This window comes from Emydura macquarii, unplaced genomic scaffold (assembly GCF_026122565.2).
Source record: "Emydura macquarii macquarii isolate MOO-44397 ecotype Brisbane River unplaced genomic scaffold, CSIRO-AGI_Emac_v2 contig_1253, whole genome shotgun sequence".
Taxonomy (NCBI): Eukaryota; Metazoa; Chordata; order Testudines; family Chelidae; genus Emydura; species Emydura macquarii.
Genome location: NW_027131390.1, coordinates 18980394 through 19008160, shown reverse-complemented (window position 1 = coordinate 19008160; position 27767 = coordinate 18980394). Strand labels below are relative to the sequence as shown.

Here is a 27767-nt window from a genome sequence, read left to right as displayed (position 1 = left end):
ACTAATTTCTATTATCCAGTCACCTTTAGTCCCAAATCAACATCATTCTGCTGTAACTCCATTTGTGAGCAGAACTCAGATGGTAGCTTTAATACCTAGTGTTCCCTGTGTGAGTGGGTGACCTGCTAGGGGTCATGCAGATCTGATCTGCCTCACCCAATCTCTTTTCTAGCCATTACTATCCAAGTGCTGTTTGGTGACCTGGGAGAAATGATGCTCCAGACCAATCACTCCTCCTACCACTGTGGGAATTTTTCATTTAAAGCAGCACTGCTGCATCAAATCAGTTCATGGGTGTTCTCCTTAGTGCTGTAGCTGAAACTTGTGAACATCTCCTAAGTTCTTCAGAAGGTACCCTGGGCAATTAGGTATTCCTGGGATACCCGGAAATACAGTTTGAGCCCAAGTACAGTTCTATATGTGAGACAGCTATTAAGGTGGCATCATAATAAATAGCAGAGCATGAAAGGTATATACTGAACATAGATGATCAACTTGGCTCTGCAACACAGGGACAAAGAGAGTCATAACGTCTGCATATGTCAGGTTTATAAGTTGAAGTTCCCCAGTCCCAGATGGTACCCAGAGGAAGGGAGCATTGTTCAGCAGCCGTGAACCAGACAGAAAGGATTAGGAGCCAGTGTGCCAGTCACTGATAAAACACACTAAGCAGAGCCCAGCTGCTTGAACTATGATATAGTAAAACATTCTTCATTGATTCCCCCAGTGATGAAAGCTGTAACATAAAAATACAAACCTTTTAATGTATTTTAGGCCAAGAAGCAAAAAGCGATTTGTCATGAGCAGAAACATCTGCCTTTACTTAATCCTTGTGTTCCAGTAGGGGTCATTACCAGTTTGCAGAGAGTGGGAATTTATGTACATGTACTCACACACATACACAGTGGAAGCCTGCATGTTATGTAGCTTTATCCTGGGAACTGTGGTGTAGAGCAGAGGAGAATCCTGTCTTCGCAGTCAAGTATTATTCTGAGACGACTTTTCCTCCCTCTAAGGTCTATGTCAGCCTCATTCTAGCCTCTTTTGCTTAGCACTGATGGGCACGTCCTCTCCTGTGTTTCAGAAACGCCATAGTCAATCCACTCAGGATGAAACCCTCTAATTCTGCAGGAAGAATGTTTTTGGTATACGATCCCCAGCAGTGGAACTTCCTAGTACCAAAGATAAGGGTCAGCTCCTCTCTCCCTTCTGCTAGGGCCGAATCCTACTGCCTTTGCACACAATGGTAAAGCTCCTACTGATTTCAGTGAGAGAAGGATTGGGCTCGTTGGCCCTGATTCTTTGCTGTCTTGTACCTGGCTGTGGTGATTTACACCTGTGAATGGAAGAACGGCTGCTAGAAGATAGTGGTGGAGTTTTACATCCGCTTTGTATGGGCATAAATGACTCTACAAAGGTACAAGGCAGTGGAAAATCACCAGGCCTTTAGGCTTCTGGAAAAAGGTGTATTGTGCCATGCCTTGTATTGCAGTCTAGGGCCAAGATTTTCAGAAATGGGTACCTAAAGTTAGGCTCCTAGTTCCACCTGTAAACAGCTAATAGTTAAAACTGGAGAGCATCCAGCATCTCCCACTGAGGTCATTTATGTAGGTGCCTGAATATGGGCTTAGGAACCTAACTTTAGACATCCATCCTGAGAGCTCACTCCTCTACACAGGCCTTCCTCCTGAAGGATGTTTTAAAGTGGTTGATAAGAATTTATTTTCAGCAAGATATTACTATCCTCCAGAGGATGCAAAGAAACCAGTCCACATCAAGAGAGGAGAGGGGGAAATGAACTGCCCAGATCCTCGTATGACTCTCTTAATGTATGAAAAGGCACACAGATACTGCAGCAGTAGACTCAATAGGAATGTAGAGAGAACGTGCATTTACCCTTGCCTTAAGGGCTCAATCCTACAAGCCCTCTGTGCCTGGGAATCCCATTCTCTTCCATGAGAGTTCCACAATCAGCAGGATTGCAGTATAGAGCCCTGAACGCTGCTTTTCTGTTGTTCTTTCCCTTAGGAACTGGCAGTAGAATGTGGAAGAAAAGCTAGTTTAACCGGCTTCTCAAGAATTCCACCTGGTTGTAGAGCCAGTATAGATTATCCAGTCACCCACCCACCCATCCCTTGCAATCCCTGGCATTAAGGGGAATTTTAGCTAGAGTAGCAGGGTGCTTTTAGCAGAGTATTGCTAGAGCACCACCATTCTACAGCTATTTTCTGCTGCAGCAACAGGAAGCAATTGGGGAATATAAATTAGAGCAGCCCTGTGGCTGCTCTGCTTTACCTTAAATTGAGCTCTGTAACATTGTGTCTAGCCATCTTTTTCCTCCCTTCCCCCTCTTAAACTACAGTTTAGAACTGAGACTAAGGTGTAATGACCTGATTCTGCAAACACTTCCTACCACAAGCAGCTCCACTGAAGTCAAGTAGACAACACACAGACAGAAGAGTTGAGATGCTAGAACACTGATACTCAGGCCTCAGTGGTTCAGGAGCCAAATTAGCGATCAGCATTACCCAAAAGAGCCACAGTAGTGTGAATTCATTGTTTCATTTACTATTAGTGTTATATTCATGTTAAACAGTATGGCAGGGGAAATATTTAATTAATATATATATTATTCTCACAAAAAAATGACTGAGCAAGTATTATTTTATCAACTACAATTGGTTCATAACATGGTAAAAGCATCCTGATCGGTTAATAACTTAGACTGGTTAATAATTCAATCACACGGTGTTCCAAAGAGCCACAGGAGACACATTAAAGAGTCACTTGCAGCTTGCGAGCTGTAGTCTGAATATCTCTGTGCTGGAGTTAATAAAGGCATGACATAAGGCAAGAAGAGTAGTGGGACTAGAAGGGAAGGAGAATTACACAATATGAAGTGAGTAAGTTTCTTGCTTTTATCTTGTCTACATCATGTTCCACCTTCTTATGGGTTATTTTAATTTGATTTGACTAAGCTGATGCTAGATTTAAGACATTCAGTTTCCTTTTTTAGCAATTCGTACAGCTGGGATTGGAAAATTAGACTGATCACTTACACCTCCTGTTTATAGTTGGTTTCACTTTCTGGTTCTTACCTCGTACATAATAATGGCATCCTAAATTGAGATAAAATGGTCCACTTGAGCATCAGTAAAAAGGAGGAAAAACTCCTAGGCATCAAAGATCTTCATTTTATGTAGCGTCATCATTATTAATAACATCAGTAAAACACAGGGAGAGAAATATAAATTGAAGAGATAACACAGAAGCAGCACTGATCTTAAATAATATGACCTAAGTTTTCCATGACTGGTTTCCTTAGTGTCTCTTTAATTGTTTTTATATCCTATTAAATAACTGGACTATAGCAACCAATTTATTTTAATGTGTTAGCTCTTTTTTTAGACCTGGATTTCTGGGCACGCTCAGCAGTGCTGCTGCCACTGATGTTATGATAAATTAACATGCTCTGAGGAGCATAGCTGTTTGCAGTACGTTATGTCTGTCATTTCTCCAATTCACAGTGCAGTCTCCTACCAGCATGGGTGTAGTTTGGGGACGGGTGCAGGGGGGCATTGCTCCCCCAAACTGCAAGCCTTGGGCAGGTGAGGAATTTGCCCCCCCAACTCATGGCCCAATTGGTCTGACTGGAGCTGCCCCCACAAATATAGAAGTCAAACTATGCCTAAAAGTTTTAACTAGATGCTCTTTGGAAATTAGAGGTGAGTAGATGATTAGCTGGTGAATTTAACCCTGTTTTTGCTCATCGAATGTCCATCATGCGGTTATACCCTCTACCTTCATTGCTATTCAGAAGCATTAGGAATTTTATTTTAATTATTTTGCTGCCTATTTCTGAATTGATGCTAAGCAGTTCTCTGAGCATTGGGGTTGTATTTGGTTAATCGTGATTGGTTAGAAAAAAACACATGACATTGTCTCTATTCTCAAAGTGGTTGAGTGCACAAACATTTTCAGCACAAATCTAAAATTCTGTATGTGACTCCTCATGCACTGGTTTGGTGCTATCATTAGTTATTATTTGTACTGCAGTAGCACCTAGGATCCTCAGCCATGGACCCAGATGCCGTTGTGTTAGGTGCTGTACAAAAACAGAACAGAAAGATAATTGTTGCCCAAAGAGCTGTTTATTTAACCTTTCCATGCACTTTTATGACAGTAAAATGCAATCACTCAGCTGTTCTTGGAGAGTGAAGGCAAAAGAGGCTTGATGAAGCCAAAGCAAATTAATTTCAGAATGCGATCGAACAGTCAGATTTTGTTTTTCAGTATTTACCCTAACCCTGTGAAAATGCCCAGGTAGATAAATTGTTCTACTTTCTTGATATATTTGCCTTCTAATGTGATGTTACTGCTTAACTTGTGGCTTTCAAAGGTGTTGTTTTAGCATAACTAATTTTGAGCCCTGCTGTTTTTGCCAGGTTCTCAGTGTTTGTATCGTGACCCACAGGCTCAAATCTGGGTCAGCAGGAGCGGCCATGCTCCAACCCTCCACCTGGCAGCCTACTGACAGCTGCTTCCCTAGGACCCACAAAGCCCAGCCCCAGTTTGAGGCTCTGCTCCAGAGGTCCTATTGGCAAAATCCCAGAGCAGCACATTGGCTCACAGGCCCTACTTAAGCCAGCAGCAGGAATGAAGCTGTTTGAACAGCTGAGCTCCACCCTATTCTAGACTGTGCTTGTGCATCCCACTCCTGCCCCCATTCCCCTGGCTCGACTCCTGGCACCTGATTTATGGTTCCTGACCTGCAGTTTGTCTCCTATCTCTGACCCTTTGGTGTCCTGACCCAGCTCAGCTCTGGTTCCTGACTTGTGTTTCTGATCTACCAGTGCCCTGACTCCTGACTTGTGACTGTGGACTCTGGCTCTGACCATTAGATCTTGCTGCCCATAACCCAGCCATCACACTTTGTTGGTAACTTTTCGGGGGTGTTGCTCCATAGTGCAATATCATCAGCAAAGTCTAGGTCTAGCCAGGTAATACCAGTGTCTGTGTTGCTAATACACTTTGTTCATTATTCAGATTTGGCAAAGCCAAACAACAGCAGAAATGACATACAGCCCTGTTACACTCCGGTGTCCATGTTGAACATCACACCCATCCATCTGCCCGCTGAAGAACTTTGTTCCTATCGAGCTGATCTGGTTTTGCCATTCACCAATCCAAAGTTCATGATAGTAGATGTCAAAGGCAGCTCCAGTTATTTAGATCTAAATATAAATTATTTATCTCCTGGTGACAAACTGGCCTGACTGAGAGGTCATTGGGATTTCCTGTTATGAAGGGACCTTGTTTGTTTGCTTCATGCAACTTGTTTGTTTAGAAATTTCCTATGCACAGTCAGAGAGAGAGGCAAGTGGTGTTGAGCAAGACAAGTTGTATGTTGACGCCCGCTTTCCATTTGTTTCTGTTCAATGGAAAGAGGCAGAATTTAATATTCGCACCATTAACGTAATCTATCTAATCCGGTGGTTCCCAACCTTTTTGGCTCGAGGGCCATAAATATCATTTTTACAATCCCGAAGGGCCACCAGTAGCCCCTCCATCCCCCCACTGCAGCCAGACAGAAAGAGATCGGCAGGCCTCCTTGCTGATCCCCTGTCCCACTGGCTGCAGCAGGGAAACCGCACGCATCCTATAGCCCCGTGCGCTCCACCTGGGTCCCTAGACAGTGGTTCCCTTCTGCAGCCAGGGGGATGGAGATCACTGCTCCCCTCCCTTTGGCTCCAGCAGGGACCCCAGCACCTATGGACTCAGGCGGAGTGCTTTGCTCTCTGGTGGAGCTGGGGGAGGGGAGTGCTGATCTCCAGTCCCCTTGGCTGTAGCAAGGAGCCTGCACTGGTCTTGTAGCCCTGCAGCAACAAGCTCTGCCTGGGTCCTTAGGCAGCAGCTCCCTTCTCCAGCCAGCGGGAGGGGAGCGGCAGGCCACTTTGAAAGACCCCACGGGCCACCTTTGGCCCCCGGGCCACGGGTTGGGAACCACTGGTCTAATCTATCCATGCTGCTGCACTCATCAAGGTGGTATCTGTTCACATCCTCACTGAGAACAACTGAAATTGCATGAGGAGGTAGAAAGGTACAACAAGAAAAACACACAGACACTAACACATTGGTCACTGAAATGCAGAAATATAGTTTGACATACCAAATAACCTCAGTTGGTATGACTGACTGACTGATTACTACCTGTTGTAGGAAACTCTTCAGATTATCTAGAAATAGTTCAGGGTCTCCATATATAAGAAGTAATTGGAGATCAGGTTTGTTTAAAAAAATCAAAGTAATTTGAACTTTCATGAATATGGCTTTACTAAGTTGTTTTTTTTTTATTTTTATTGCAGCACTGTCAGCCCTATGGTATTGTAAATGGATCAGATAGAATAGGAAAGAAATCCATACATGCAAGAAAAGTAAGCACAATCAACAATGACCCCAATATCCTGAATATGCGATATACATTAGCACATCCATCAGGAATCAAAGCTGCAGTTTGAGTCCAGGCAGAAACTCTGTGAGAAACTCAAGGAGTATTATGCAATATAGCGTGGGAACAGGGCTCAGAGCAGGAGCATGCACGCATGGGAGTTGTGGAGTCAGCTCAGAGCAGGAAGTTCTTAAAATTACACACACTCTTCCAGCAGGGCTGAAATTGTTTCTGAGAAACTATCCTTTGGATTTGTATGTGTGTGTTTTTCTATTAGCCTAGTATCTTCCCCCCGTTTTGACCTCACACCATGAAACTGGCATAGTGAGAAAACGTTTTGAGCTGAAACATTCATTCCACATACGTGATTCTTGATTAAAAGGCCCATTTGAGAAATATTTAACCCTCTGACTCCCACCCTGAGAATTCTAGACAATTCTGAGTTTTAAAGACTAATGACAAACTGTATCTAAGTGGATGGTGAACACAGGCTCTTTCTTAATCATAAATAACTAGCCAGTACTCTTGCTGACAAGCCGAAGTAGAGAGGCCAAGGACTGATTGATTGAGTAATGGAAATTGAAAATATCCTCTCAGTCCTATTGATGGTTCTTTGAAGTCAGGGTTGAGGCATAGTAGCAGCATGGGGGAAGCTTGCATTGTTGTATGTATAAAGACATGACTTTAGGCTGTCATCCTTGCACCTTTTACCAGCACAAAAATTCATATGGAAAAAAGGTTAAACTTAAAAACACATAAAACTAGCATTCCAGGGTTTTTTTTAAATAAACCCTCATACTTTAAGACAAAGTACAGTGAAAGCCATCTAAAGCCACCCCTCAAGGACCTAACAAAAACCAGCTGATAAATCACAATGGGTTGTTTAATGAATGTGGAGCAGAATGGTACTCAGTACACTGAGGGTTCTTTTGGAGTGGTCTCTAAGTAAAGGAAGTTCCCAAATAAAGGGTGATCTTTTGTGTAGGTTACATCCTTCAAAATCAGAGTCAATGACATGAATAACCTCTAACACAGAGTGAGGAATGCTGCTCGCTGATTTACTTGGGGTGATAGTGACGGTATTAGCTCTTGCAGTGGAAATGGTAAACCCTGTACTTGGGTCTCACCAGTTAAAGAGATATATAGGAATTGCTTGACTTGCCAGTGCCATACAATGTTTTACTACAGCAATGGAGCCATACAAATATCTAGACAGATCACAGGAACAATGCTGCAATGTCTTTTTGGACAGGAAGTGAAGGATAGTTTGAGGTGGATAACTGCCCGAGCTGGAATGGGGCTAGGATACTAGAGTTAATGCTGCTGCTCTTGGGGTGGGGAGTATGCCTTAGGATCTTGAATGATCACCTGACTTTGGACTTTGGTTTTATATTACATCTGAAAGACAGCACCCCCTAGCAACCCCATGAGACACTGCTTCAGTATTGACATGCAGGAAAGACTCCTACGCACTCAGTGGCCAACATCCCTGCTTTCTGCACTTTGGATGTGTCTCATCCAAATACTAGCCTTACCTAACACTAGCTGATGACTAACGCTGATGGAACCAGAGCACACAATAGTTTAGCTACAAGCAAACCACAGTCATAGAGTTTAAGGCTAGAAGGGACCACCAGATAATCAGATCTAACTTTCTGTATATCACAGGCCACCAGCACCACCCAGCATCTGCACACTCAGTCCAGCAACCGAAATTAGACCAAAGTATTACAGCCTACAAGAGACTAGACTGATATGTGTTATGAGAGAATAGGAGGGACCAACATGTACCAGTGCCCAAGACCTCCTCATTGGCTGGGAAATGGTTAAGTGAGATATATCCAGATAATCCTGGTAAGTGATCCGCACCCACATGCCTGCTCAGGACGGCGAAAACCCCCAAGGTCCCTGCCACTCAGACTTCTGGAAAAATTCCTTCCCAACCCCACATCCGGCGATCCGTTAGACCCTGAGCATGTGAGCAAGAACTACCAGCCAAGCACCTTAGAGAGAGAACGCTCAGTGCCACCTCAGAGCCCTGGCCCTCCCTCTCAGGGGTGCTGGAAAAAGTTTTATAGTGGGGGTGCTGAAAGGGGAAACCATGTATTTGGTTGTTGTTACTACTTCAAGCCAGGGGTTCCTGCCGCACCAGGGTCCTGCAGCTCCCTGGCCAATGAGTCATGGCTGTCCATGATGCTTCAGAGAAAGGAGTTTTAAAAAACAAACAGAATACACTGGGAAGAAAAGACCCCTTTTTAACCCCTGCAGGTGGTCATCTGAAACCCTGAACCATCAGCTTTTAGGAACATAAGACATAAACTGGAAGTAAGCCCCAAGGCTGAGGAGCCCTGCCCCCCACCATCATAAGCAACTCTGTCCGACAATCACACTCATAAATTTGTCCAGCTCCCTCTTAGAACTAATAAAGTCGTTTGCCCCCACAACTCCTATAGGGAGGCTGTTCCAGCACCAATCTGCTCTGATGGTTAGAAACCCTCTTCTGATTTTCAGCCTGAATTTGTTCAAGGCCAGTTTCTATCCATTTGTTCTTATGCCAGCATTGTCTTTTAGCTTAAATAGCTCTTGACCCTCCCTAGTGTTTACCTCTCATGTATACAGAGAGCAATCATATCCTCTGTCAGGCTTCTTTTTGCTAGACTAAACAAGTTAAGCTCTTTCAGTCTCCTCTCATAAGACAGGCCATCAATTCCCCTGATCATGCTAGTAGCTCTTCTCTGCACCTGTTCCAGTTTAAATTCATCTTTCTTGAAAGCGGGTGACCAGAATTGTACACAGTATTCCAAATGAGGTTTTACCAGTGCTGTGTGCAGTGGCATTAATGCTTTATCTGTGCTGGAAATGCCTCACCCCTACATCCTAGGGTTGCATTTGCCTTTTTCCTTTTTTTTGCCTTTTGCCACATCACTTTGGTGACTCGTAGTCATCCTCTGATTGACTCATACACCAGATCTCCCTCTTCATCTGTCGCTTCCAACTGATGAGACCCCAGCTTGTAGCAGAAATTCAAATTGTTAGACCCCCAAGTGCATGACTCTGCACTATCGAATTCCATCCCATATTTGTCACTCCAGTCTTCAAAGTCATCCAGGTCTTGTTTAATATTCTGATCCTCCTCTGGATTGACAATGCCTCCCAGCTTTGTATCATCAGCAGCTTTCATTAGGACAATTCTACTTTTTGTGCCAAGGTCATTAATAAAAGATTGGATGTAGCAAGATCTTGGGAATATTAAAGTGAAATAACAGTATGGAACATAGTAAAGGACTGGAAACCTGGATCACAGTCAAGAATGACATAATTCAGCTCTTTGTGAGAGTTCAAAGACTGTCTGAGAAGGCACAACCCCCATTTATCTAGTGAACTCTAGTAACCAGCAGAGAAAGTACAGTTTGTCTTCCAGACCCCATAAGCAAAACCCACATTTTTCCAAAATGAACAGTTACGAATTGCTAACATTCTGTGTTACTGCCCAGAATGAAAAAAAAACATTGTCCATAGGAACAGTCTCCACAATCATTCACTATAACAGCATTCAAGGCATGTGTACTTTTCACCCATCAAATTTAGAAAATGTGCAGCTTCCCCTCGACTTGCTGTGGAGTAAACAGTAAGTGTCTGTGAGACGAGATCCAGAGACTTCAACTTGAAACCCATTTGGATAAAAAAGAAATGTGAAAAATGTATTTTTTAAAGACAGAAGGATTGGTCTAACCTCTCCCAAATAAATCAGCTCAGAGGTGTTTACCAAACCTGTCAACTCATCTATCCACTTCACATTTTGTTTTTTCTCTCTCTACAGGAACCCGCATTGATACGCTATCATTTAAAATAAACTGTGTCCCTTTGTAACAGATTGCTTTCACCCATCACGAGGAGGTTAATGGCTGAAAGGAGAGTAGAATTGAGTTTTATAGAGCCCTTTCCATAATCCAAGAATCCCAAAATCTTTCAGAATCTGGCAAAGCAGCGACTGTGTGGGCAATTTCAACAGCTGTTCTGTGCTCATCAGTAGCTTGCACAGTGGCTTACAAAATAGAACCTTCTTGATAAATTGGAAGGAACTCAGAGAAGAACAGTTAAAATGATCAGGGGGTTATAGGCACTGAGATGTCTGAGAACATAACAGGTCTAGCTAAACACTGACTAAGGAAGAGATTGGGATGTAATTGAGCTGAATGTTTTAAGCACAAAGCAGGGTAAGGAATTGGTAGTCTGGTCCACGGGAGTGAGAGCAGCTAGGAAAGATGGAATGAATCTAAGGGCTTTACTACATGCGGGATACCATTGGCTTAACTCAAGGTGTGATTGTAAATTTGATTTACTTAAATCAGAGCAAAAGGGTAAGTGGACACTCTTATTTTGGTTTAAAGCAGGCTTCTTTGGGATTAGTTTAAGTCTTATGGAACAGGTTTCATGTTAAACTGCAATCAGTGACTCTTAAACCAAAATATGAGTGTCAGCACAAGGGTTTGCACTGATTTACTGGTGCAAATGTGTGTATGGAGAAGGCCTAGGAAGTGAAAAATTAGGCTGAATATCAGGTAAAATGCCCTAAAAATTCAGTCTATATGTTGTGAATAGTCTCCCAAAGAAGTTGTGGAATTTCCCTCACTTGGGATTTTTGAAACTAGAGTGAATGAAGCACTAGGAAAAGTGCTGTAGGGAACAAGCCTGGACTGGCTCCAGTGGAGATAGACTGGATGATCTTTTGCAGCTCTGGCATCTGTGGTTCTGTGAGTTTTAAATGAAACATGGGATCTTAACTTTTACCTGGACAGCTCACCTGTGCCATCCAAAAAATAGCTATCAATGAATGAGTTAAGAACTGCCAAAAAATGCATGGGAGGCTAGGAACTAGCATATGTGACCCCTATATTCAGCAGCTCCAGGGCCAAATTCAGACCTAGCATATATAGCTGCTACTCCAGTGAAGTCAATGGAGTTGCAGTTGCTTGAGGCAGGTCTGAATTTGACTCATTGTCTCCAGCCTTGATACTGGCTCCAAGGAGATCCAATTGCTGTCATAGGCTTGGCAATTTCACAATATCTTTCAAATGGCCCCTTTTGGCAATCAGGTGACCATTCCAGGATATAGACTTAAGTTTTTTCTTTGGTGTCTCAGAAATGCCAACCTGGCATGTATCAAATGCAGAGGGATATAATCAACTGATTTTCTTCTCCCTTCACAATCCAGCTGATATGCATCTGAGAGAAGTTTGATGCATGATGGGAACAACGCTGCCAAGGCCTCTCTAACAGGGTCACCACGCATCATTTCCAGTTTACATCAGAACTCTGGATAAGACTGCAATTCACACAACTCAGCATAAAGGCCATACATTAGAGATGAGCCTGAACCAAAATCTGGAATACAAACTCTTTTGAAATGTAGAGACTGTTTAAAATCGAGATCTGAATTTTCTGTGTGGTTCCCATCATTAACATCCTCTGAATCTAAATCCTGGATGCCAACAGACCTAAGCTTTGGGGTGTTGGGAGTTGGGATCTAGATCCAGATTTTGTGATTTAAAATCATCTCTAACTGGAGGCAATTGCTCAGCTTTTTATAATACCTCGTGCTTGTCATGTATAGATCCAAAAGCACTTTGCAAAGGCAGGTAAGTATCCTTATTCTTATTTTACCGATGAAGAAACTGAGTCAGAGAGAAGTTAAGAGACTTGCACACGATCACACAACAAGTCTGCGAAACAGTTGGGAATGGAATCCTGATAGCCCTACCCACTGGATCATGCTGCCTCTACAAAGGATAACAAAGAATTTACAAGAAATGCAATTGACAAAACTAACTACAGAAAAAATACACTCATTTGATAAATAGCCTTAACAGCCTCAGGCCCAGTGTTAGAATTATCACAATAGTGCATGGTGCTAGCAAGTGTAACTTTCTCAGTCAGCGTATAACCTACCTTGTCTTTTGGGCAAGTTTGCCCATTGTTAATTATTTTCTCTCCCTGAAATTATGTTGCAGCACAACTCATCATGCTTTGTATACCGATGAAGGAGGGTGGTATGGGCTGGTGGTTGGTGCAAAGGGCTGGAATGAATGAAAAAGGACATGGTTTCAAAGCCCATCTGAACCATTTACTCAGCCTTTTAACCTTGAGGAAAGTCATTTGACTTCTTTCTGCCCAAGTGAGCCCGGCTGCAAATCCCACTGAAAACCAGATGCTGTATCTGAATTGAGCCAACCTAGGATAATGGAAAAGGTTTACAAAGGAAATATAATTCTACAGATAATTTCTGTGCACTGGAATCCTCTCAACCAAGTTAATGTGGATTTACACCAGTGTAACTGAGAGCAGAATTTGGCCTGATGCTCTTACTGGAAACCCCCATCAATCTTCCCTTCCCTTCCTTTCCTATTGTGCCAAGCACCGTCATTCAAACCCTCCTTCTTTACAGCCTACTGGTACTAATCCAGGATTGGGCTCCAAGGGTGTGTCTACACTGCAGCTGGGAGCATGCTGCCCAGCCTGGGTGGACAGGCAAACACTAACTCTGCTCCAGCTAGCATGCTAAAAATAGCAGTGTGGACATTGAGGCAGGGGCAGTGGCATGAGCTAGCCATCTGCTTATGTACCCAGCTGGGTCTATTGATCTTTGATATTTTGTATTAACATGTTATTAATTCTTGTGAAGAAGCTGTCATTTTTCCTTTGTATATTCCCTTCTCTCCATCATCCACCCCCTTTCCTCTCCACCATTCTCTTGACTCAGCTCTGCTTAGCACTGGTGAGATCATGTCCTGTGTCATGTGCTTTAGAGCATAAGAACTGCATTGCTAATAACAACGATCTGTTGTATTATCATCTGTATACAGGATATAGTGGTTTACAACCAGCACCCAAGCTTTTTTCAGGGTTTCATGTCACCTTTGAGCAATGAACAAAGGAAACACAATTTTGTCTTGTGGAACAAATGTTTGCTATGTGTCACTACTTAGGAGAAAGGTTAATCATTTCAGTATTTTTTTGGTTTTTTGCTACATTCATGTTTTTTCCTCCCATCCAGTTGGATTATAATATATAGCAATGCTGATGTACCCAGCCAGGGAAGATATTAACTTATAAGAAGAACTAAAAATGGCATTTTGATCTGATATGCACAAGAACCAGTGCTGGCTAAGATTTAAATATATGAAACTGAAAGAAACTGTTTACAATACTTAGTGAAAGCCCTGATTTGTACTGGTCTCCTTTGAAAAAGGGACATAGACTCCTAAATCATCTAGGCACTTTACCCCAATCATCATGAAATAACAAATGATTAGAGCCAGGAGAACAGTTCGTAACAGAATTCAGTGGAATTTTAGCATCTAACTCCCCTAGGGCTCCATTGAAAATCTCAGTCAATGTCTTCAGCAAATTCAGCCATTTTGGCAAATTGGTTGCAGTTTCTATCCAGAGACACATTTGTTCACTATTCAAAATTGCTGGACTGGTGTTTTTTGTGTGAATTATTATTTGTTCCAGTGTGAAAAAATTTTGCCTCTGGGTCTCTTGTGAACTGTTTGCTGTACTTGATATGTGTGACTGTTTGTTTGATTGATTATTTAAGGCATTTAAATACTATGGCACAGTATTGGAGTGCCTTCAGTGAACCATCACGTCTCAAATATCAAATTGCTAATGACCTATAGGATACAGTACTGTTTACGTTCACTGATTGGATTACCTAACCTTTCTTTTTTCTGCTTGAAATTAACTTTATTCCTCACCCCAAAGTATATTTCCTTTCTATGATTAAATTAAACTCATCCATGGACTCATCTATAGATTTGAAATTAATACAAAATACAACCTCACTCACAAGAACAGTTGTGAAAAGCAAATAAAACAGGATTTCAACATGGATGAAGCAAATCTTGGTGATTAAACTAACCTACTTAGGGATTTCATTAAATAGGGAACAAGCAAAGTTACATCTTTCTGAATCACTACACTACATTAATACTTGCACATGTCAAACTAAATCTACAGTTTTATTGCTTGTTATACATAAAAAGACTGTTGTTTTAGCTCAGGATTATCCCTCTGTAATTATAGTCCTATGGATTTTTCTAAACTGGGATATTCTCTGTGTGTTCCTCATTGTAATTCACTGAAGTTTATTGCATTTAATCTTCCTGTAAATTGCTGAGAGAGTCTGTTAAAAAACCCATTATATCTTGGCTTTTGCATGCTCAAACCTGGTTCTTTTTCACTCTGTGTTAAGAACACTATGATGGATGCCTTTGTCTTGTCGCTGTTGCCATAAAACTGGCTAGACCACAGAATACAGCTTCAAATAGCCTTGTTTATTAAAAAAAAAGACTTTCAGCTCACATACCAGCTCAGCCCTGGCCACCCTAGCATGACTGCTTGTCAGTTAATCTCCTCTTGCTTCAAATATGCCCATAAGAAGCTGTGTGCTGAGTAAGAATGGAGCTGTGATTTTCTTAGTGAAATTGCTTCTAACTAAATAATGTTGGAAAAGCATCTGAGGCTGTCCAGCCCTCATTGATACTTTCTTTTAAAAAATTCAACAGAAATCTTCTGTATGTTTCTGTGAAGCATTATAGACAGATGGAGCCGTGGTTTAATTGCAGGTGAGTCACTGTACTTTTGGATTAATCCATAACAGTTACCTTCAAATCATTAACTCCTACTGCAGGCCCGTGCATGTAAAAACAACAGGATGAGATTGTACCTGACAGAGATATCTACTTATTCCCTTACTCTATGCAGAGTAATAATCCCTTATACAAGTATCATCTGCAACCCAACCCCTAACCTGGTGACTCCAGAGGTCTCTGAAAGTTTGAAACAGGATTAGTGTTTTGTGGTTTGGTCTATTTCCACTCTCATATGCTGCCTCTGCATACAGTGCACAACTAATGAAGCAACACCTATATGGCCTTGTGGATTGATGTTGTGTACACACACACACACACATGCACATATTCAAACCAACTGCACACAATAAGCTTGGCTCATCTGCTGAGTGGACGTTGTGGGAATTGCTCTGAGGGTTAATTAACTTTATTTATACAGTTAAATTTGTTTCTACAAACAATGCTAACAAAACTAAGATCCTGGTTTTTTTTTAAAAAAATCATGTGATGAAGGTTACACTGCAAGATGTGCATGCCGAGACACAATGCAATGAGATGCTGCCAGTAAAATGAGTGTTGAAAGACTGGTGATGTGAACACATCTGAAAGTATTAAATATAGTCTATTCTTGAACAACTCTCCAATCTCTGCTTTCAGCTGATACCTGATGAAGGAGTCCAACATTATTGCAGCCATGAAAATCTAAAAGATCATTGCCAAATCCTTGGATCAAAGAAAAAAGCGATAAACTTTTCAATCTAGGAAGTCAGAATGCTGCTAAGCTTTATTTTTTTTATTTTAAAAGGAAATCTAATTAATTAGATCTTATTTGTATGATGGGCTTGTTTGCTTAAACATCACCCTGAAATCTACTCAATTAAAAAAAAAGTTTAAAAGAGTTTCAGGTACTATGCCTGCGTTTGAGTGCCTCAGCCTATTTTGTGATTTTACAACCACACTTCTCTATCTTTTTGGATGTTTTTTCCTCTCCTGTTGCCATGTGGAAGACCCACACAAAAAAAGGGGAAACAGACGTTAGTGAAACTGACTAAAAAGTGCTGTCAAAGTAAACAAACTGAAAAAAGTAAGAGAAACATATGTTTTTTTCTCTACTCTTTCAGTTACAGTCAGGCTATGTGTTACTTGTAATAATAGTAATTTTAAAAAAATCAGAAAACTGTGATTTTTTTACACACCCTTTAAAAGGGCACTGTAAAGATAAAAATCATATTTGAAAAAAACCCTTCCCAGTATTACTAATAACTTTATAACATATAATTTAAAGTAATTTGAATCTTACTTTTCACCGTTTCCATTTGTTTACTTTTTGAATTTCACTTAGCTAGCACAGGATAGGGAAAGTAGTCTAGTGGAGTTTCGCCTTCTGTTTATAGTCAGTTTCATTCTCCTGTTGTCATACTTTGGCTCCATAATGTTTGTGTTTGAGAATATTTACATCCCAAAACAAAAACCTCAGACATTTCTCTTCCTACTAGGATTTTAAAAACCTTTTCTTATTAACCAAACCTAAGTTTTAGGCCTAAATTACTTGATGGATTCCCCCTTTTAAAAAGGGAATAGCTTTTGACACATTATTTTTTTAAACAGTTTCTAAACTCCTGCTCAGAAATACCCATTCTATAGGTCCCTTTGCTGAAGGAAACAAAGGATTTTTAACGGAGATCTTTAAAAATCAATGTGTCTATTGAATCTTGAGGAAATAAAGACATAAATATCAGCTTGCTTGCTTTTTGAACTAGTTCTATCTGCTACGTCAAAGTGTAGTGGCAGATTTCCCTTTGGAAGACAGCGCCTGTTTCAAACGTCTCTTTAAGTCCTGCATGTTTGGTGACTTGGGCCGGATGAGGTGGAGCCCTCTCCGTTTCTCCCCATTGCAGCTCCCAATCATCCTGCCCACCTCCTGGCAAAGTTGCTGGAAGGCCTCGTGCACCCCCTCACAGTTCTCCCGGGCTGACACTTCGCAGTAAGTGCCACCCAGCTCATTGGCCAATTGAAGCCCTTCTCTGGAGGACACCTGTCTGGCTCGCAGCAGGTCCCCTTTGTTGGCCATCAGAAGCAGGGGGATGTTGGCGTTGGGGTGAATCTTGCGAATGTGCTGGTACAGGGGTCGGATGACCCGGTAGCTGTCATAGTCCGTGATGGAGTAAACGAATACAAAACCATCCGCCCAGTATATTGAACGGTTTATTTGCTCCTGACAGAAAATACTGTCGTTATCATCCTGCCATCAAAACCAAGAGATGAGAGATTAGAAAAGAGATAGTAAGAAGCATAAAAACTACCATCAGACAGGACAGCAGCAAGTGATCATACAGCACTGGGAGGAGGCAATAGCTCCATTTCAGCACATTGCTGCTAGTTAATATGACATGTATAGAGGGCAAAAGGCATCTCCGATTGTGGCTCAATACACCAGGTATAGGATGAAGTCCCATGATATGTCAAAGGAATATTAATAGGACCTGGCAGCACAGATATTGGAGTGGAGACCTGGCAGCTGTTAAGTGGTTAAACAATGTATTGTACAATTGTGCAATTGTATTGTATTGACTCAGTATTCAGCACCCTCTCTGTTAACGGGTGATAAATGGAATCATCAAGGTTGGAGCCAGAAAGTTAGACAGAAAAAAACTGTTTGGTCATCGAGTCTAGCCCCCCTTATTCGAAGGATTGTTTCCTATGGCGCTTTGTCTAGTGCTTTTTCCAGTCTAGTGTTTAATATCTCCAAGGATGGGATTTCTACCACTTCCCTGAGGAGACTTTTACACGGTCTGATGGATCTTACCATGAGCAAGTTTCTCCGGATATTCAAAGTTTTTTTTAGAAAAAGTAATCTATTGCAAGTGACTGTTTAGTGGAACTGAAAATAAATGGTGACCTGAACACTGATCACTTTCTCCAAGCCGTGGATTTCTGATCACTGGTAGCTGTCTTTTGTTTCATGCCTGTGCAGTCCAAGAGCACATCTTTGCTTCTAAACAGGACAGGAATAACAATCACCAAGGAAATAATGCAAAGGAAGCTGATGTGTTACTTTTTGGCCTGAAATGTGATCAGCTCACTTCTCAGTATGAGGGGTTTTTTTAGACTACTTGATTACTTTTAATATCCTTGATGGAGTTTTATTCAATTATATCAACCTTGCATGTTATTGTCTGGTGGGGTTGATCTGATAAGAAACATTTCTGCCAATATTATAGGTTCTCTGAAACCAACATACAAAGCCTTGTAACTTCTTCTGCTATAGGCCAGATCCTACAACATGCTAAGCACCTTCAGCCGCCACCAAAGTCAGAGGGAATTAAAGTCTCTTGGAATCTTTGGAACCTAGTATGATCAGCATCTTGCAATGTCTGGCCCAACAATTTTTGCTAGCTTAAATTCTGGGAGTCTTATAAAATTCCGGAATGGCCCAATGTGAATACATTTGTCCGGAATAAAATGGCATAAAAATAATCCACCAGCTAATTAGCTAGAGAGAAGTGAAAGCTATAGGATGGACCCAAAATCTAATCACACTAAATTAAAACTGAACCTCAGCAACCTCTGAGACCCTTCCCCATCACTGAAACATTGTTCTATCATATTGATCATTCAGATGGTAATTCTATTTCTCTTTTCCTCCAGCATGAAACACCTGGAAAAAGCACCAACAGTTTTTATGACAGATATTTAACATGTCAAATTCAACAACAACAAAAATCAGGAGAAAAGGCCAGGATATTAAACCACCATGCGTCTAAAGTTAGGCTCCTACATCCACATTTAAGCACTTAAATAAAAGTGGTCTGATTTTTCAAAGGTGCTGAGTACTTGCAGCTCCTATTGGTTTCAGTGGGGTTTGTTGGTGTTCAGCATGCCCCCCAAATAGGCCAATTTATTCAGGCACCTAAATATGGGTTTAGGAGCCTAACTTCAGGCACTTGGGGTTGAAAATGATAGCCTAAATTTATTATGTAAGAACTGATCAACCAAACAGCAGGAGGGATGCTGTAGGTAAAACTAAAAGGGAAATCCTTGCTTTAGAGGGAAATTTCTCAAAGGCACCAGTGGGAAGGGGGTACCTAACTGCCCTTTGTATCTTGGAAGATCTTTTCTTTAGTTTAGACCCTGAGACATTGGAGGCAATGACTCAAAAAATCTATTAATCCCTCGTCCCTTCCATCTCCCAGTGCCGTCACACTAGATCCAATGCTATGTTTGGATTTTTCTTATTAGCAGTGAAGCTGTGTGATGCAAATAGCAATAAGGCCATATCACAGGTACAACAGCACCCTAAGCTATTAGAGGGGTTGACGTACCCATGGATCATCTCCACATGGAATGCAACTCTCAGGATATGAGAAGTGACTGCAGTTTATGTGCAATGAGCTGCTAGGTCTCAGTCTAGTTCCTGCTGAACAGGTGTCCCACATCACAAATACCACAGCCACACCTAGAATGAATAGGTATCCTCACTGGCAGATTCAAAGCTATGCTGAATGAATTCTCTGGTGCCCCAGATCAGCACATTGGCAGGGCAGTGTGTGGGGGTAGGGGAAGGTTGCACTGTTGCTGTAACTGATCTGTACATACGCAGCCCTCCTTTGTATTCCCCGGCCTCTTTCACCAACAAACTCATTTTAGCAGGGAAAATAACTAGGTGCTATAAAAAAGCATTTGAAAACTTCCTTGGAACAGCTGCATGAAGAGAGCTTTACTGAGCAGAAGTTCTCGGTTACAATGGCTGAGCCCAGCCGCACTGAGATAGATGTGATAATCCTCAATGGAATGTTTATTCACAAAAATAAAAGACTAATAAGCTAGTTTGTTTACAGATACATCTTCTGAATTTTGAACCGCACACTGTTACTTGCTCTGGATATTTCAAGTAGCAATTAATCATCTGGCAAACCCAGTTATCTATCTGCTTCTAGTTTTTTTAAACATTAACATTGCCGATGTTGTTAGAATTCTGAGTAATGCCACATGACTCTCCCCAGAAATCACTGCACACAGATCTCGGAGTGCAAGCAACTCATTGCTGCTCAATGATCCAGTCAGAAAGCTCATTAAACCCTTATCCAGTCTAGTCAAACATTTTCTCGTTCTTTCGATGGCTCAGTTAAAAAATGAGCCCTTGAAACCACTTCAGTTACACCCTTTGGTGCAAGGAGAGACCCAAGAGAAAAAGCTTTTGTGGGAATTCTTGAAACAGTGCAGGCTGTGACTGGGGCAAAGGAAATGAAGCTTCCCAAAATTACATCAGAAATAATGCTGACTCCACACCTTGGATGGTAACACCTCTGAATGCTGCAGAGTCCGGCTCTGGTTCTAGACATCAAAACTTGGATCAGTGGCTAGTCAAAATAGGGAAATCTGAAAAATTAATTTATATCTGTTGGGAAAGGAAGGGGAGTGGACCTTCTTCACTCTCCTCCAACTCCCAGGATAGAATGAAAGATGGATTCCCTTTTATTATGTATTTTTAAGGCTTTCCTGGTGACAGTGCCTAATTTCTGTCAACAGACTCTCTGGGTGACAGTCACCCCCGTGCAGAGAGCTAGCATCAGTTAATTCCCACTTAAGCAATATTACATAAGCCATACATAAGCCATACGCTTGGCCTCTGCATGGAGATGAATTTCATCCTCTGAAAATGATAGGGCTTTTAGTTAGGGCTTCAGACTACAACACAACTTTTTGATCATCTGCTGTATTTTTATGAACAGAAGGAAAAGCTATACTTTGCAATTGATGTCATTTTATACTTTGTGTCCTTGATAGGAGAGCTTCTTTTACTAAATTTCAAATCCACTGTAAAATCCTGGGTTCAACAGAACTCAGAACTTTGGAGGGCTAAGTCCTGTTTGGCTCTAGCAAAAATGTGAGATCTGGGATTCTGCATGCATTTTTATTCTTATTCGTTTCCTCTGGAAGCCTTATAAGCAGGGTAAGAATTTCTTTCAAAATAGAATATTGTTTGCATAGCAGAGATTCTGCTTCATTAGAAAAACATGGTTTTTAAATTACATTTCCTTTGGAAAACAGTTATTTAAGTAAAGATAATTTTTTTTATTTCTCCCCACAAAACTTAACCAAGTTTCCAAAACATTTTGTAAAGGGTTCTGGAGGTTTTTCCTGCATTCCTTTTGTCAGTGTAGATGATAGTAGCATTCAGAATGAATGATGAGCAGGATGTATATTCCTCCACCCCACTGACCTTCTAAAAAGGCATGGAATGTGACTGGGGCTTTTGGCTTTTCACTTAAATCAACTTTTTATGATAAAAAAACTGACATGTAAACCCAGATTACATGAGATTTCTTGTTCAGCTCTACAAACTCAGGATGGGATAGGTCAGCCATGACACAGAGAAGCATCCATATTTTCAGGTGCTCATCTAAGCTGAAACAGGATCTTCAAACCTTTCCAGGTTTGATCTGAGAGAGGATGAGGTTGATCATGGTGTTTGGATCCAGATGTATGATAGGTTAAGCCTGGGTTTGGATTTGGTTTCAGGGCAAAACCAAATCTAGGATTTGGGTTCAGTGTTGATGAAAATGCTCCTAATTTTGGCCCTAAATCTCAGAAATTTCATGAAAACTGTTGATCTCATGAGATTTCCACCATTCAAGAAAAAAAAAACCCACAAAATTTGCTGTCTCTGTGCAATTTCCACCATTTGGTCTGTTTCCAAAACAGCTAAAAAAAAATAGACTCCCACTGGTCCTGGAGTCAGTTTCGCACTGCTCTTGTATGGAAGAAATTCCTAGCCAGGAATTCCAACCAGAAAACCCTGAAATTGGGTGGGGGGCAGGTGTGATGGGGCAACACCTCATGCACCTGAGCAGGAAAGGTTTAGTCCAGATACTAAGAGCTCCTCCAGTTGAAGATTACTACGGGTGCTATAAAACTGTCCCTCAGAAGGAAGAAGTCTGCATTGGGAAAAGAGATTCACCCTGGAAAAGGACAGTCTGACCTGAGCAGCCCGATTGTCCTCTTGGCTGTTCAGAGGGACAGGACAGGACAGGAACCCCTGGCCAGCCATTAAATCAAGCAAGGATTTGGTCGAAGCAAACCAACCCTGCAGTTTTATTCCTCAGTTTAAGCTTTGGCTGGACTAAGTCATTTCTTATAAGTTTCTTTTGGCCTTGACTTAACCTGAAAGGGGCTTGACTTAAAGGAGTGGTTGCAGCGGGGCAGAGGCCACCTAGGTTAGGATATCCATATTCGGATTTGAGGTTCTGGCTCAGGCATATCTGCTAATGACAAAATTTACACACAGGGGAGACTAAAGAGCTGGCAATGAACAAAAGGCATGAACTGTGTTCTGAAGCATAGATGCATTGAGCAGATGTTTTACCTCCAGTGAGACAAAGGGTGTATCCTGCACCTGTAAGGAGATCTGCTCTCCGTCTATGGTGAATTTTCTTGAATACAAGGCACCTGGTAGGTAAGTAAGATGATTAGAGACAGTACATGTAATGAAAAAGAAAAGTAAATCCAGTCAATATCAGAATATTCTAGTCCTGGTTCCTGGGATTTAAATGATACCTAGGTCCCATACTAGTCCTTTGCTCAGAGGTGAATTTGACCCTCTCTTTTGTGTGATTGGTTACCTAAGAAACATGGAATTATATCTGTTCCCTAACCAGATGTTTCCATCACCCAGGGCAGTATCCAAATTCTTTATTTTTATATAAACTACTTTACCACTGGAACAATCAGGCCAGATTATTTGATGTGAAATGTTCAAAGAGTAACACAACAGTTTCAAATCCAGAGTCCATTTTCAATGGTTGCAAATACTGGCCTATGATTTCTCCTGTGACTCGCATCACTGGGGAATATCTGTTCTTCTGTCTGATAGATGACTCCCTCCCATTGGTCTGCTACTTCCTGTCGAATGGGAGAGGAAAACCTGAATGGGGTATCTGTGTCCACTTAAAATAAGCTTTTGATTACACATAGATTCCATAATGCAGATTGGAAGTATTTGTAATCACAAACAAAGGTATCAGTGAATTCACTGTTAAAGGAGTGAGCTGTTTTCCAGGGATTTCTACTGGAAGTGCAAGGACAGGCACGCCAAATACATAGAGAATTGTAAATGGAGCACACAACCATGCATTAAGACTAGAGAGCTTAGGTTTTGATTTTAGGTCTGCAGAATCTCATCTGTCAGACTGTAGCTTTCAAAACCCCAGAGCAGGGATGGTATGTATCTGGGTTCCATTTTATCCAAATCACTAAGGTTCAGGGCATGAGAGCTGGATAAAAGTTTCTAGGTTTGGCCCAACTTTGATCAAGTCCATGGACATGCTGGGTTTGAACTATATTTGGTTTTTTATTACAGATCCAATAAATAAAGCTTAGGTTTGGGGTTTACAAAGTATCAGTGGTTGATATAATAATAGCTTTGGAGACTGATGTCCTCTTTGTTTAGCTATAGAACATAACACAAGTTACACGGTATGACAGGCCCTGTGTGGTCCCCTGCTACAAGCCACACAGTCTTACTACAACCAGTCCCTGAAAAGGAGCAACAAAGGTGGGTCCTCCAGGTGTGCCTGGAGAGGCTGATAGAAGCAGCCAATCAGAGCCCAGCAGGCTCAGATAAAAGGCGCTGCAGGGCCTTAGCAGAGCAGTTCCTGACTGTGACCAGAGAGGTGGGGCGGGGCGGGGCGGGGCGGGACGGGGCAGGGCAGGGCAGGGCAGGGCAGGGCAGGGCAGGGCAGGGAATCCAATCCAATCCAATCCAATCCTATCCTATCCAATCCACTCTGGCCATAGGCGCTCAAGGCACAACCAGAGTTTGGTTCTGGCTGCATTAGCTTAAGCCGGGAAAGAGAGGACCTAAGAACGTTAACCTGGAGGTCAGGGATGAAGATAAAGAGGCAAGGTGGGAAGAGGCTCAGGGAAATAGCAGCAATGCATTGAAGTGAGTAGTATATGGCTGCTGTGCATAGGGTCCCAGGATTGGTACCTGGAGTAGTGGGCAGGCTGGGTTCCCCCACCAGCCAAGTGGTGTAAACCTTGAGTAGGGGACAAGGTTCATGGGGCGTGTAAACCCTGAGACAGGGACAAGACTTATTGGGATGCCTGAGTAATGGCTGAATTTAAAGGGCCCAGAGCAGGTCTGAAGACCCTAGCAAGGGCAAAAAGACTGTTTCATTTATTGGACTCTTTACTAACCCAGAAGGGGTTCATTTGGACTTTGTGACTTGGCTGGAAGGCCAAGCCATTGATGATCTGCCAAATGAGGCTGACAACAACAGGGGTGCCAGGAGCAGGAAAAGGACTGCAGTACCGCACACTGCAGGAGGTGCTCAAGAGGTGAGAGCCCCTGTTACACTGGATTAAACAGAAAACTATAGTGTCCACAGCTGTCAGTGGGGCGGTGTGCATGCTGTCCCGGCACAAGCGTCACTGCTACTGCCTAGGCAATGTGTTTCAACTCAGACCTGGAGGAATCCCCTAGGGGAAAGCAGGGAGTTCAGTCTTCATGACCTATTCAGTCCATATGAGATGTTAAACTGGAAAAGATTGTGCTGTTTTATGGGAAGACACCTAACCCATGAACCAAGACCAGACAACATACTACTCCTACTCTGTAACATATCACAGGAAAAAGTGCAGGTACTTCCAGATGTTGATCATGTTCTGCCTTATATCCAGCTGCAGGAGAAGCACAGTCATGTGATCACCTAACACCTGTTTCTTATCTTTAGTGTATTTGTTTCTGCTCCAGTATGGCTGTAGGGCTGGCAGCTTAATGGAAAAAGTATGCAGTTCTTAGCAATGTCTCTGGCAGTAATCCATTGTGAAACTTAGAAGTCTAGCTTGATTGACAGTGTCTTGGAGGAAAGGTGGAGGAAAAGAGAGAGAAACAGTACAGAGATTGAGCTGTCAAGGTTACTTCGGGTCAATGGAAGGGTGCAGTCAGTGAAAGCTTCCAGACCATCACTCACCAGAGTAGATCAAAGGCTTCTGGTTCTACCATCCCTATTTCTGACTGTTCCTTCTCAACTCAACACATCTTCCAAAACAAAATAATTACAAAGTCACTAGTTTGAATTCAGCCCAGCTTGACAGTTGACCCATTGCTGTTAGGTGGCCTATGTGTGAGACGAGTTACTGATCTCAGTACAGTTCCTAATGCACAGGTATCCACTTTACAGATCCTGCCAGGACAATGGGCATCCTGGTTGGCAGAGAGGGTGTGGAGTAAATGGGTCACAGCATCATACTCTGAGATGTTCCCGGTGGGTCAGGATTGGACAAAATAGCAGGGCAAAGTAGGAAAAGATTCCGCTGCCACTGTACTGTCCTGGGTACAGAGGACTTCAATGTAGCACTCTTCATCAGCACTAAAACCACTGAAAAAAAGCAAACATAGGACAAGATTCTGGGCTAATGCTTAAACTTACAAATTCCATTGACTTGAATGGGAGTGCACAGGGTAGGGGCAGAGTAGCATTTGGCCTTTATGGTTCAGTTGATTTATGAAACATTCCTTGATTCTGCCTTTTATTGTAGGTATGTCCTCTAGCGAATCTTTTCCTCTGAGCCTTTTCCATCAAGATGGAAATAATACTAACTAAAAGGATCATGAATAATGAGTCTTTGATTTATTGTTTTCATAGCCTGAGGCAATTAATGGAAAATATGCACCTTATGGACATCTAACAGTGCTTCCCTTTCCTGTAATAAACAGTGGTTGCAAAATAAAATAGTTGGAAATGGAATCATCTATAATGCCGCACAAGGAAGTAGACTCACCGGTATTGGCCTCATAGTCTCCAATAAATCTTTTAGTGAGAAAGCGCACAACCAGGGCTGCAAAACAAGGGGAAAATGTGGCCCTTTAATCTGAGTCAAAAACAGCCTTTGCAGAATGCATGTAATGTCTTACTGGCTGACTTAGTGTAGCACCACATTAAACTTTGTTCACATATTACTCTGGGCATATGACTCCCTTTGTTGCCCACATAGAAAATGATTTAGGGCCAGAATATGATACCATTATTCTGGGTTACTAGCACCTTGTGCCACAAGTTGTCCCACTGATTTTAATAGGGCTACTGATGGGCTAATGTGAATGTCAATGAAGCTATCACAATCTGCTCTTTGGGTTTAAGGTAGTTTGATGAACTAAAACAAAGCAAATTCTTACAATACTAAGACGGCTCACGGTGCCAAGTTTAAGACTTGGTCTAAGGATATCAGAGGCCAGACTGGATGATCTAGCGGTCCCTTCTGGCCTCAAAAATCTGTGACTCTATTCATTTAATCCACTGGACAAGCTGTAGTGCTGTGCAATTGATCAATGGGCAGCAAGTGGGGACTTCTGCTTCATCTTAAATTTTGATTGTTTCAAACATCCTAGGGCTAGAAAGCTTGGAAAACAACTTATTTCTATAGTGCCTTTCATCCCAAATCAGTTGGCAAAATTAATCAACTGACAAACAAGGAAGGGTCTGATGCTACACGCCCTATTGGCTCGCAGCATTCCTACAGACTCCATTTATAATGATCATTACACCCACCACTGACATGCAGCCCCCTCTAGTAAGCTGCTTAGCTGTGCCACTATCTTCAATGAGCTACTTTAAATTTCTACATAAAGGTGACTGCTTAAATTTTTACTGAGTGCTAGCGGGACCTCAAATATAGTAAAGCAAAGTCTGTTCCTACTAAAATTTGCTTATTTGTGAAATCACAACCCATATGTTCAAAAACTAAACACTCAATTTCTTTCTCTTCCTTCCTCTTCCCCAAATCATAGAAAAAGATGTGGAAAATAATACTTCTTATCCACAGATCTCAAAGTGCTACACACCCGGAGGGCAAGTATCATTAGTCCCATTTTTCAGATGGAGAAGCTGAGACCCAGTGAAGTGACTTGTACAAGGTCATACAGTAAGTCAATAGTAGAGCTGAGAATTGAGAGTAGGGCTCTGGAGACCTACCCAATGTCCTATCCCCTGGACCATACCACCTCACATTTGAACTATGTATACTGGATCACCTGATCCATCTCACAGAAAATTCAGAGCACTTTTAAAGTGGTAATTAAACATATAGCAACTGTTACATTCTAAGTATATACAGCCTCAGATCAATTTGACCATAAAATGTAAACACATACAATCAAAGCCCTGTGGACTTACCTGTCTTGCCAACGTTGCTGCCACCAAGTACAACAAGCTTGATGATTTTGTTGGGCACGCAGTCTAAGACAGGGTACTCAGGTATGGGAAGCAAGAGAAAGCTAGTAGAATACTGTGACATAATACACTGAGAGAGGAGACGCATGCCAGAAGTGAGATCTGATCCGCCGTACTGGGAGTAGGGGGAGAAAAAGGGGAAAATAACTTCTTTGCTTCTTTTCTAGGCAGTAAATCCTTAGATAGAGAAATCCTCTCATTTCATTTTAGTAGCTTTTTAGAGAAATATCAGAGCAGCTGGTCTCTTCTTTCCCACGACTCTGCTCAGACAGCAACTTTGCAGAGCAGAAGGAAACTTTTTGATCGGCTCCAGTGAAAACTGACTCCTGCATTCCTCAGCCAATCAGAAGTCAAAACGCGACATTCCATTAGACAGGGCATAAAGTGTGTGCCTCCTATGAACCTCACTCTGTTGCTTTGTCTTTTCTCGCTGCCTGTTCTATGTGCTGT

The 27767-nt window shown here is 42.0% G+C and overlaps 1 protein-coding gene and 1 long non-coding RNA gene across 2 annotated transcripts in view; one reads left to right on the top strand and one right to left on the bottom strand.

The window, feature by feature from the left end:
* Positions 1–8197, top strand: part of LOC137153173 (uncharacterized) — a 31030-nt gene extending 22833 nt beyond the window's left edge. Inside the window, exons 4-5 of the long non-coding RNA XR_010919713.1 lie at positions 6366–6434; positions 8117–8197. This is a non-coding gene — a long non-coding RNA (uncharacterized lncRNA). The remainder of the gene's footprint in view (positions 1–6365; positions 6435–8116) is intronic.
* Positions 8198–15418: 7221 nt separating this feature from the next.
* Positions 15419–27564, bottom strand: LOC137153171 (ras-like protein family member 11A-like). Its single transcript, XM_067548273.1, has 4 exons — positions 27261–27564; positions 25870–25926; positions 22451–22533; positions 15419–17326 (listed from the first exon to the last, which is right to left on the bottom strand). The coding sequence occupies exons 1-4, from the start codon at positions 27403–27405 to the stop codon at positions 16859–16861; spliced, it is 753 nt and encodes a 250-aa protein (XP_067404374.1). The 5' UTR covers positions 27406–27564; the 3' UTR covers positions 15419–16858.
* Positions 27565–27767: the final 203 nt, after the last annotated feature.